This window comes from Acinonyx jubatus, chromosome F2, assembly GCF_027475565.1.
Source record: "Acinonyx jubatus isolate Ajub_Pintada_27869175 chromosome F2, VMU_Ajub_asm_v1.0, whole genome shotgun sequence".
Classification (NCBI taxonomy): Eukaryota; Metazoa; Chordata; class Mammalia; order Carnivora; family Felidae; genus Acinonyx; species Acinonyx jubatus.
Genome location: NC_069394.1, coordinates 61,251,244 through 61,264,206, shown reverse-complemented (window position 1 = coordinate 61,264,206; position 12,963 = coordinate 61,251,244). Strand labels below are relative to the sequence as shown.

General features: G+C 38.3%; 1 protein-coding gene across 13 annotated transcripts in view; it reads right to left on the bottom strand.

Moving 5' to 3' along the window:
• The window catches only part of EYA1 (EYA transcriptional coactivator and phosphatase 1), a 349,308-nt gene that overhangs the window by 146,420 nt on the left and 189,925 nt on the right, over positions 1 to 12,963 (bottom strand). The window contains exon 1 of one of the 13 annotated variants that reach the window (XM_027064403.2): positions 4,633 to 6,083. The exons of 11 other annotated variants lie outside the window; for them this stretch is intronic. In XM_027064403.2, coding sequence (XP_026920204.1) covers positions 4,633 to 4,723 — 91 coding nt within the window. In that variant the 5' untranslated portion in view covers positions 4,724 to 6,083. Of the gene's footprint in view, positions 1 to 2,847; positions 4,285 to 4,632; positions 6,084 to 12,963 lie in introns of those variants that run through there. One more of the 13 variants, XM_053208736.1, reaches the window with a different exon arrangement.

Here is a 12,963-nt window from a genome sequence, read left to right as displayed (position 1 = left end):
TGAATGGATAAAGAAGATGTGTTATGTGTTATACATACATGCATATATACATTATGTGTATATACACGCATATCAAAACTGCATATATGTATAAATATGTGTGTATATATACATGTATGTGTATATACGTGTGTGTGTATTACTCACTCATAGAAAAAAAAAATACGAGATCTTGCTTTGGGACAACATGGATGGACCCAGAGGGTATCATGCTAAGTGAAATAAGTCAGTCAGAGAAAGACAAATACCATATGGTTTCATTCACATGTGGAATCTAAAAAACAAGAAGAAACAAAAACACAAAGCAGAAACAGACCCATAAATGCAGAGAACAAACTGATGGTTGCCAGAGGGCGAAGGGAGTAAGGAAATAAACCAAATGGATGAAGGGGAGTAGGAAATAAAGGCTTCCGATTATGGAATACATAAGTCAGGGGAATAAAAAGTACAGCACAGGGAATATAATCACTGGTGTTTTAATAGTGTTGTACAGTCACAGATGCCAGCTACACTTGTGGTGAGCACAGCATAATGTAGAGACTTGTCGAATTCCTATGTCGTACACCTGAAACTCATATAACATGATGTGTCCACTATAATAAAAAAGCAGGTTTCCCTTAATTTTTAAAAGGCTTTTCTCAACCATGAGACTCAGCACCAAGTTTCCTACAAATTTGCCTGGATCATCTACTCTGGATGAGTAGATCATCTGGATCACCTACTCTGTCTTTAGTCCTTTCCATCATCCCTTTCTTTATAGCTGTTATTTTACTAAAAGGACTTTTTTAATTGCCCAGGTCAAACTATTCCCAATTCTGATTTTCTCTGGGCTTTCCTCTTTTTTTTTTTTCATTGACCAATACAACACGCAACATTCCCCCATTTCCCCTTCGTACCTCTCTTGTTCTCTGGATTTTCTTCCCTTTGCCTGCTCTGTGGTTTTATAATTCTATGCCATTCTTACCTATTTCTCTAGTCTTTCCTTGCCACACATTAAAAAAAAAATCATCTTCATGTACATGACTCCCAAATCTCTATCTACCTGCACATCTTTTTCATGGGAACCACATCCCAATTACAGAACACCCTCACCTGAATCAGGGTGAAACTCCACCTACTCCAACATAAAATATTCATTTTGTCCCTCTGTAATGGTCATGTCATCTAGAATGAAAGTTTCCTTTTCACCCCAGTTTCTCCCAGATCCCTTCACTTCGCACCCTATTGCCGCATCTATAATTGCCACCACTCTATAATCTTTCCCAATCATCTTCTTGCTAATTTCACAGCCACTATCCTAATTATCTTATACCTATTCTCCTGTAAAAGTTGATAATTGGCCTTTCAGCCCCTGCTCTTTCTACTCTAAGCAGAGATACTGATCTCTCCATAGCTTAGATTTGAGGGAGTCACTCCTTGCTCTGAGGTCTTTAGCTCTCCATGTTCTCCTGAATTAAGCTATTAAGTTACATCCCTTTCTCATGTTTTTAAGCCCCACCCCCCTACACTCTAACACCAAACTTTCCTTTTTTTTGGCTTTACTTCTCTATTTAACAAATACTAACTTACAAGAATATAACAGTATTATAAAATACACAGTTACATCTAATTGTCCTAACTTTTCTGTGTGACACCATTATCCCATTTTACAGGTCATGAATCACAGGACTGTATATATTCAACATTTATACCAAACTGGCCTACTGAGATCCTTAACGCATCCTCAAACCCATGGTTTTGCTAATGTCTTTCTCTCCAACATTAAACATTCTATAAATTTCCATCTGACTAAATTACACAATTCCTTAAAGGTTGAACCAAAGTCCTGTCTGCTTTGTGAAGTCTTGCCTGACCTACTACTCTGGACTGATTTTTCTTTTCCATGAGCTACTAAATGGGAATTTATACCTCCTTCAGAAAATACATCCTATTCTACCTCATTTTACATTTCAGCCTTATCCATTTTAATATATTATAAATGTCTTTACGGTAAGAACTACATATTTTTGTAGCTCTACAGAACTTGATACAATGTGTGACACATAGTTGGAACTCAATATTCATTGAGGGAATAAATAAAGGTAAAAATGTACAACTGACTTACAACTGACTTCATACTACTAGGCACATTGCATAGGGCAATTTATATTATGTATGCTCAAATATAAGGAGACATTTTATTCCTCCCAAATTATCACTCAATCAACTTATGTGCAGGTGCTTATAAAGCCTCTCAGTTGCAGGATGCACTTCATTAAGTTGTTTTGAACCAAGTACTCTTTGGAGAAGACACACTAACATAAAATAGTATCAACCATTGGAATTTTTGTATATTAAAAGAGGACCCTGCCTGGATCCTTCGAAAGAGCGATAAATTAACAATAATGCATGGGGCATATCCACCCAAAGGCAAATCTTAGCTATTGCTATAAATAGGTCTTAAAAGAACTCTTTTAAAAGCTACACTGCACAAGACTATGCTGTACAGATAACAAATATAAGCTCGTGGGACAAAATAAATACACAGCCACCATAATGTGCAGTTATCGTTTGGATTCAATGGCTGTATCACTCACAGATTTAATGAGTATGCTTACTCAAACCATGACGCAGAAGTGGAAACACAGGTCTTTGGAAACTAGGTCAAATGACTGAAAAAGATGGGAGTAAGGGATACCAGATACCAAAGGCCTATGTGAAGAGAGTGAATAAAATTACCGCATGAAATATGAAAGTGGGAAACAGTAATATCTGAAAATTTATAGATTTTATAGGACACTTCAAAGACACAGAATTGAGTTAATAAATTAAATATTGTAAGGAGCCATTTAACTATTTGTTCTTTACCTAACAACGTATATGTCCATGAAACAAGTGCTTTTGCCTTTAGGTAGTTCCCATTGGGAAAATGAGGTGTGCCTTTATGTGTGACTATTGGTTCTATAGTCTGGCATCTGGTGACCACCAAAATTTTAAAGCTAGGGCCATCCTCTTTTGCCTAAAAGAGGGTAGAAAATAGAAAAAGTATTAGGTTTTCAAAATATCATACCTTATACAACCTCAGGAAAGTCAAATCAACACCTATAGACTAAACTTAGAGTTTGACTGTATACATGGCCAATAAGAAATGTTAGTCAATTTGAAAACTTGTTATTCACAGCAAGTGTGACATGTGTACCATATTGAAGCAGCACTGTGCAACGGCTTCTGTAGAGGTCTAGACCCATTGACTCTTTTTAGTAAAAGCAATGCCACATGGTAGAGGAGGGCGGCTCCTTTGAGATGTCTCCTGAAACTTCACTTTCCCCTCCTGAAACTCTCATTCTTGCCACCCAGGCTCAGATTCCTGACACACAAAATCTGGGCAGACTGCATGAGCCTCCGGACTACTGTTCATCTCTCCCCCATTCCAATCTATCCTTGAAATTGCTGCCAGATTAGTACCTAAAACACTTTCACCATATCAATCCCTTGCTCAAAATATTCTGTGGCTTCTCTACTGGCTCCAGGATGAAGTCCAAATTCCTCAGTCTAGTATTCAGAGTCCTCCACAGTTTGTCTCCAGCTGATCCTTCCAACCTTATCTACGATCAATTCCTTCTTCAGCTAAACTGGTCTCCTCACGGTCTCCCAAACTATCCTACCTTTGTTCAGATCGGTCCCTCATTTAGAATGCATTCCATCTCTTCTCAACCTATTCAAATTCTACCCATTTCCCAACACTCAGCTCAGATTCCATCTCCTTCTTGAAGCCTGGCCAGACCTCAGCAAGCTGAAGAGCTCTTTTTTCCAAACTCTGAGAGCACTTTTGTTTGGATCAGTGGCTTCTAACCTTCTTGAGAATGAAGCCCTCTTTCTAACACCAAAGTATTTCAGAACACGAATGACAGTCTATTTTTAATCTGTTGATTGAGCAAGTGCATAATGACAAAAACCCACTGTGAAATTTCAGACCTGAAAATGTGCATTTTAATAAACAGAAGGTCCCGTGTGAAAAGAATTAACTATATACGTGGCCTGTTAATTTCCTCATCTTACAGACAATGCTTTTGGCACAAAAGAATTTGCTGACCTCAGTACCAGCTCTAAAACTCCTGGAGATGGCTAAGTCACACATGGAAAATTCTCAGCTTCATAATCCAATTGACATATTAGGTTAGGACCTTTTAGTTTGTGCTAAATTTTCAAAAAGTCTTATCTCCCCCACCTACACTGTGAACTCCTTAAGTCAGCAGTAGTATTGTTTACTTCTTTGTATTTCTGTTAGAATCTGGAATAGCTCTTTATGAAAAATAAATAAATAAATGTTTCCTTCCTAAGTATTGTAGGCTCACTTCTTTCACGAATGTTTTATTATAACATTTTTCATACATCTAGAAAAGTTAAAAGAAGTATATAGTGAACAGCCATAAACCAACTGCTTAAATCCCATAATTCACATATTACTATATTTACTATTCCATACCTATTTCTCATAAAACCATCTTATTTTTCACATGCTTTTAAAATAAGTTGCTCACACCATCTATTTCTCCTCAATACTTCACCATTCACACCATTAGCTAGAATTCCTATTTGTTTCTGGTTCTTCTTTCTGTTAACTAACATTTATATATAATGAAGTACACAGACCTGAAACGTGCCATTTAATGACTTTTAACAGATCCCTACATTCAGATTCCAAAGTGGGATCTATTTTTAGTGTGTTACACTGATGGAGCATGGCAAAACAGTACAAAAAGACTGCCCTTATGTTAAGAATTCTCAATTAATGACCTAGGCAATATTTCAGTAGATTCTCAATTAACAATTCTCAATTAATGACCTAGGCAATATTTCAGTAGATTCTCAATGAACAATGCTCAATTAATGACCTAGGCAATATTTCAGTAGATTCTCAATTAAGAATTCTCAATTAATGACCTAGGCAATATTTCAGTAGAGTTTCAGAACAAAAAAGGAAGACTTTAAATAGAAATTGATGTTTATGGAGTACCTACTATAGGTCACACGTTGTGCTAAGTACTTTACAAGCAATGCCTCTTTTGCTCCTCATGGCAACTTTAGGAAATATTATAATCGTCACCTTTCAAAGGTGAGGAAACCGCAGGTTCAAGGTGTTTGCGAAACTAGCCCAAGGTCATGCAAGTAGTTTCAAATTTCTTTGACTTACCATAGCTTTCACGAAATCTTTGAAAAGTACAAAGTCAAACATTTTCTAATTAGGCCTTGATCATCCTTAATCATCGCTCTGCTGGAAATCTGAACAATCAGCAAAAACGGCACAGCCATAGGAAAAGTCCCAGAATACCAGGGCATTGAATAAAAGTGTATCAGTGTATGTTGCAAATTAGCGGATGGTAAAATAAACTAGTGTATGAAGATTGGAAGCAGATGAGCTGGCTAGGACTCAGAACCTCAATCATATCAATCTGGAAAAATGGTTTACTTGCCTAAAATGTAATCAACCTACCAAATTTACATCTCAGATTATGTTTTTTCCCCTATATTTTCCCATTCTTCACCCATTTGCAGGAATATTCAGACATAAACCCTACCTTTATTACGTATTAACTGAGCAAGTACTTATTAGGTAGCCCAGGTACTCAGAGTACCTGAAACAGCCATTGGATAATGTGAGGGACATCAGAAGAGGAGAAAATATCCTCTCCCACCCACGGAGACCCAGTAGCCAGTCCCAGTAGAGTTTTTTTTAATGTAACATTTTTAATTATTTAATAATAGCTGCTAGTGTTTGAATACATATGGTAGATGCCAGTGACTATGCTCAGTATTTTAAGTAGACATTGCCATAATACCATGATAAAACTACAATCTCCATTTCACAAAGCAGAGGTTCAGAGATCATAGATGATGATAATGAGGATGATGGTAATAATAATAACCAATAAATATTAAGCACTTCCTAGGAGTCACATTGTGTTCTAAGCGCTTCACCAATTAATTTAACCATCCTTGCAGACCTACAGGTACGTACTATTATTTTTTTTAAGTTTATTCATCTTTATTTTGAAAGATGGTGCATGCCCACACGAGCGGGGGAGGGGCAGAGAAAGAGGGGGGAGGGGAAGAGAGGGGGAAAGGAGGAGAGGGGGAGAGGGAGAAGAAGGGAGGGAGGGGGGAGAGGGGGAGGGGGGAGGGGGAGGGGGAGGGGGAGAATATCCCAAGCAGGCTCCACACTCTCAGGGCAGAGCCAGATGTGGGGCTCGATCACACAGACCATGAGATCATTGACCCGAGCCAAAATCAAGAAGCAGATGCCTGACCAACTGAGCGACCCAGGCACCCCAGTCAGCTATTATTACTATCTTCGTCTCACAGACCAGGAAGCAGAGGCACAGAGCGGTTCAGTAATTATTCAGCGTCACACTTAGCTAACTGGTGAGTGGCAGAGCTGACAACAAGGCTTCGGAGCCCTCTCTCAAACCCCTGCTCTGCTGCCTCTCAAAACCCATATTACATGGTTAGTAAATAGCAAAACGGTGAATTTTTTTTTGGCCAGAGTTAGTCTGACTGCAAAACCCACGTTCTCACCACCATGCAATACTGCTTTTCTATACTTTTAATATTATGCATTCTCCACTTAAGGCAAGCATTAGATGTAAATTTGAACTGAAACAATAGCATATAAATAAGTACATTATTTCAGACAAAAAGGTCCTCCTAGCTTTTCACCCAGCATTTTTTCTCACCACCCACCATCCCTTGAATACAGTTTCAAGATACCATTCGATGGATTTCTGAAGCATAGACTCAATCATATCACGCTCCTGTTCATGAGCCTCCAAATCATCCAGCTCCCACAGGATTGAATTCAAACTCCTGAACCTCATACGTAAGGCTCTTCCTCCTCTGCTTTGGGTGATTACTGTCTTAGCTGCATGGCACGCACTGCGTGCATGTCCCTGGGACATGCACACACACCCCTGGGACTAGGGATGTCTTGGCTACAGCCGAACGATCCATGCTCTTTCTTCCTTCCTGGCTTGTCACCCAGTGTTTTTCCACCTCTTCTTCAAGACTCAGTTTAAGTACTACCTGTGTGCATAAACCATCCTCGATCACCCCAGTCATAATTAGGACCCCACCTCTCTGCAGAATATAGCCCTAGTGATAAAGTATAGTGGTCATCTGATTATAGGTCTGCAAATCCAGTAGACTGTAAACTTCTCTTTGGCAAGATGATATTTGGTAAATTTCTAGACACAAATCATGAATCTTTCTTGAATGATGTAATGGTGGATATACAGTGTGATATATATTCTTATTTCATATATACATACATAGAGACTTTTCACTGCAGTATGTATATATATATCCTTGCCCTTGCAAGTTTTCTTCACATTTAAGTTTTTAAATTTATTTTGAGAGAGAGAGAGAGAGAGAGAGAGAACACATGCAAGCGGGGGGGTGGGGGGGTGGGGAGAGAATCCCAAGCAGGCTCTGCATGGTCTTCTGCAAGCGAAGCCCGATATGGGGCTCAAACTCACCAACTGTGAAATCGCAACCTGAGCCAAAGTCAGAAACTTAACTGACGGAGCCACCAGGCACCCCAGAATTTTCCTCACTTTTAAAACGTTCACCTCCTATGGGGAACCTAGGTGGCTCAGTCAGTTAAGCGTCCAACTTCGGCTCAGGTCATGATCTCTCAGTTCAGGAGTTCGAGGCCTGCATCAGGCTCCGTGCTGACAGCTCAGAGCCTGCAGTCTGCTTTGGATTCTGTGTCTCCCTCTCTCTCTGCCCTTTCCTTGTGCTCTCTCTTTCTCTCTCAAAAATAAACATTAAAATTTTTTTTTAATTAAAAAAATAAAATGTTCACCTCCAATCATGACACCTTACCATCTTGTAAAGATACTAAATCTAAGTGTACTAACTGCCTGATCTTTATATAATTCATGTGTTTCTTGGACTATGTGGAAGTTGCTTCATCATTGCTTAATACTATTAAGTCCAAGAGCAGTTGTCATTAATAAATTAATTAATTAGTACAGGTCAAATGCAAGTCAGTTACTACAGATCAAATTAAAAATCAGCAGCAATGTTGACTGTGGATGTTCTCTGAATGGATGGCCTGTATAATTACTATATAAATTGGTCTGTGAAATCATCATTTTCAAACTTTGAAAACGAGGCTTTAGATACTTATTGAATCTATTAATGCCTTTAAATAAAATGAGTGACTCTTGTCTCTTATAATCACTCTCCTGCATTATCTGCTTAGTCATACGGGGCATTCATTCAACAAATATGTGTTGACTGCTTAATCACAGCCAAGCCTTCTGCTAGATGCCGAGAACACAGTAGTGAACAGGTTTATCCTTGCCTTTAAGGAACCTAGAGACTCTACTAAGTGAAACATACATATAAACGGATGTTGTATTTCCTTCAATGAATCATCCACTTAGACAGGGTAACATAAAATTTCTTAGGGCAGATAAATTATGTCAGTAAGGACCAAGTTATTTGGCTATCAGGGAGCCCATGTTTCAGAGTGTGAAGGATGTGAGCTTTGAGATCGGTCTGACGTGTCTTTGATTCTCTTCTCCAGCACAGTACTTGTGCTATTTAAACTCTTTGAAATTAGGTACATAAAAGGTAACTCTTTTGCAGATAAAATCAGGTACGCTATTTCTTGATATGCTTAAGAAACAGTAATAACTTAGGCAATTCATTTTATAGTCCTCATTTTGTTAAAAAAAAAGTATTGTTTCCACTCACAATTCCCTTGATCAGTAATCAATGCAATGATAAAACAGGTAAGCATTTTAGATTTTGATTCATTTCATAGAAAAATAATGTTTCCGATTGGCCTTAAAGGGAGTACATAAATAAATCAGCTTAGAATGTGTTTGCTAGAGTTCATCCACCTTTTTTCAGTATAATGAGATGTCTCAGGCATGAAATGAAACTAAAAAAATCTACAAAACCAACAAATTACCATAAACATAACAACAACCTTTTACTTATAAAAGGGGTCCTAAAACTTTACATAAATCCTCAGCCTAAGTCCTGGATTATTCAGCAGTCACTGAAGACAGCTATGTGTCAGATAATGTTTTTGCCTACCCAAAATAAAATCGGAAAATTTGTAATTGTCTTTTTTCCTATTATATTGTACCCTTGGAGCCAAAAAGAGGAAAATGAGTCACTCTTAGACTTTACTCCAAGTAAGCAAAGTGGGCACACATAGACCCATCACGTTATCTATACACAGCTCACCCCCAAGGCATCTTTGGCCATCAAAAGAAATTAGGAATCACTTAAAGCAAGGAATCCATGAGTGAAGGATTCAGAATTAGCCCAAATGCTAGGACTCACTAAAGGTTCACACAATCTCCCTGGAGGGAACCAGGAATTTCTCCCAGAACATAGGATGTTCTAAGGGAGGTACAGATTGCTGATGCTACCTAACTTCTGGCCCAGCTAGAGAAGAGATGTCATAGAACTCTGATTCTCCTGAACTGTGAGGTATTGGGGAAGAAGAGAATACTATAGAGTCCGTTTATCAAGAAGTCTGATTCTGTACTCTGAGCACAGTTTCAGGCAATAAGCGTTGGAGTTCCTATTCTTCCTACCAAAGCTATTTATGAGCGATAGTACATCTGCCAATGTGCAAGGCCCTACACATGCCACCCCTGTATCCTGTGACTTCGCCTCTTATACCCCGTCAACCTCTCTCCCCCGGCCACACCGCCTGAACGGCTACTTGCTGCTCCTAGAACATAGCACCCGTGCTCCCATATCCTGGCTTCCGTAACCGCTGTTTCTATGGAACCCCCAACAAATGCCACTTAAGCTGCTTCTTCGAGCTTTGCTTAGTTAACATAGCCCGGTTCTCTAAGAGAAATGTGACCAAATTTACCATCCACTTAAGAATATTTTCTGAGGTAGAAAATGGTTACTCTGAGCAGTAGCAAAACTGTGACCGCTTTTTAGATTTCACAGTAATACTGCTCCAATCCAAATGTGCATATAATAATGACTATTGTAATGAAAAGCAGAGAGGACTTCCCATCTCTGTTTGATCCCAGGGAAGCCAACAGAGAGAGACGGCTGATGGAATTATAATTAAGTCTAAAGCTTTGAAAACTAGTAAGAGACAATCCCCTAAAACTTAACCTATTGATGCAATATGCTTTGCACGCGTGGCACCAAGAAGAAATCTCCTACACTCATGCACACAAGAACTTAAAGACCAGAATATAACTGCCCTGGGGACGTGGCCTCATAACGAAGTCCTTTCGTCATCAAAGCCTCTGCCATAGGCCGTTTTACAGCTCCACTGTTTGCTAGGGAATGGTGTTCTCCAGTTGAGAAGGCATCCATGTGGAAGGGGAAGGCACCAGTGTTTAGTACAAAGGTGTCAGAAAAGACACTGGCCGGGGATGGGAATCATGTATTCTTTCCACAGACTAATACAGAGATTTTAAAACCCAAGCTCTGAACTCAGAACTGGATTCAAATACTAGGTCAGATATTAGTGGTACCAATTATAAACCCTGTGCCTTTAAACTTGGCACTGAAATTTCTAACGCTCTGTTTTGTTGTATGTAAAACAGTAATAGTACCATACAAGTCTAGATATGGTACAGAAGTTAATAAATACAGAGTACTTAGGAAGTCCCAAGTGTGCCCCAGGTTTTACTTATCATCCTCAAAGCAAGCCTGAGAGAGGTTTCTGCTCTGATACCCATTTTACAGTCGAGGACACTGAGCCCAACAGAAGCTAACCCTGCTAGTGATCGTGGAGCTGGGAGTCAAACCCAGCGTCTTAACCACGACACTGGGATGTCAGGAATTTTCTGAAGATTAATGAAACAAATCCTGGAGAATGGTCAGCATAAAGACTAACATTAAGTTCTTTATAAACATTAGCCATTATCATTATTAATTAGTAACAGGCATGTGAAAACTCTTCTCGGATACAATATAGGCAAATAGTAAATCCTAAAATTATTTTGTTCATCCTTTCATGGCTTTTCCTTGTGAACAATTTATAAGAGACCAATTATGTGGCTACAGGCAAACTTTAAAAAGGTCATTTAGAAATCCTTTTACTCACAATGTCCCTTAATCTTCCAGAAAGTAAGTCATGTGCAGAATGTAAACAATAATAAAATTAGATTACCATGTTTCTATTGACAACAGAATATTTGACCACAAATATACAAATGTAGCCTTTAAAATGCAGCCTCAAACCATAATTTTATACACATTCACTCCAGCTTACATATTTCTTAAAAGATTTCTTAAAAATCTTCCAGTTGCATATAACTTTTTTTCACTAAATTCATATTGCAGCGAGAAAAACAAATTCAGATCATTTGTTGGTGTTCTGAGCTTTGCAGAAATGATAAAACAACATTAAAATAGCTCCTGGTAATACAAAATTGAATTAAGCTATCATCCTAAAATATGCAATACACAATTAAATAAATTTTTAAAATGCAGAAAATTTAGCCACCTAATTCAAGATTGTATCTCTTATCACCTTGGGAATCTGATATACCAATTCAAAATTACTATTTGAATTACCATCAGAATTCCTGAAACCCTGTCTGTAGTGAAGATTTCAACCGCATGTGGTGTTATGTCACTTAAAGGCAAATTCATCTGCTTTAAGACAAGTTTAAGCTTCTTTTTGACTTTGAATCTGAATTTACAATAGCAAAAACTCAGAATTAGAGCTCTCAGTTCCACTTGCTCACGCTTCTTTTTTGCCCTTCCCCACTCTTCCTCCCCAGACAAGCAAAAATAAACACTCAAACTAGCAATATATGAACTGACCAATCTTAGGCTCCCATGGAAATAAGACAACGAGAAAAAACAAAGATGGAAAGAATCACTGCTTTGCAAACAAGGCCTTAATTAGGTACATAAATAAAACTCCTTTTACTGCTACGGCCCTGAATCCTTCCAAAGGAAGGTTTCCCAACAACTTTGCACGCTTATACAACACAGACGTCAACAGGCTTGACATATATCCACACATTAGGAATCCTCTCAGATTCGGTGCTTTAATATAGATCTAATATTAGCGAGCATCACCAGCAAGAAGCCTAGGTCTTAAAAATTATGCTGTTACAATCTAATAAGAAATTTCTCTTCAATCCTGTCTTGGAAAACTAACTGCCCCCCCCCCCCCAAAATAGGCCAAACAGTTAAAAGAAAGCCACAGTTGCTCATAGTTTTCATAACTATCCAGGAGTCTCCTCCAAATCAAATTGTAATTGTTTAAGAGTAATTAAAATATTTATTACTTCATTTGGAAACCTATCACTTGTTTTTTTTTTTTCAGTGCAACTCAGGCATTCATTTATGCTATTTTGTTTTTTTACCTATCTATGCTTTCTATCTCCAAGGTTGATAAACTGTGAGAAACCAACAGTTAACTATGGTAACGATTCACAGAGAGGTTGGAATAGAATGTAAAATACGAATAGTTGAAACTTTTGAAGCAGGAAACAGTAAACAACCATCCTAACTGAAGAACATTTCATCTGGGGAATAAAAAAGCCCAGTATCTGAGGCTATAGCTCAGTGTCTGTCTGTCTTTATCCCTTAGATGAACCATGAAAATAGGCACTAACCTGTGAGTACAGAACCTACAAACATTGAGTCTTATGATAATTTGGCAGCCGACTTAAGAAGAAACTTAATATCTCGGCCTCTCCATTCCATTCCCTTCTTGTTTGTTCTTCAGATGAAGTTATGGTTTTTGATACAGGAGATTTTCATGTTTTCTTAGCCTCATTATAGGGACAAGTGGGGGCAGGAAGTAAAAAATGGCTCTGAGAAGACAACCTATATAAACGCGGGCAAAGCCAACAACTGTGTCAACTCAATGGAAGTTTTGTTGACCTCATTAAGGAGAATAGCTTCAACTCAGTTGCAGTGAAGTCACTTAAATATAAATCACGGCATATAGAGCTAAAAATATTT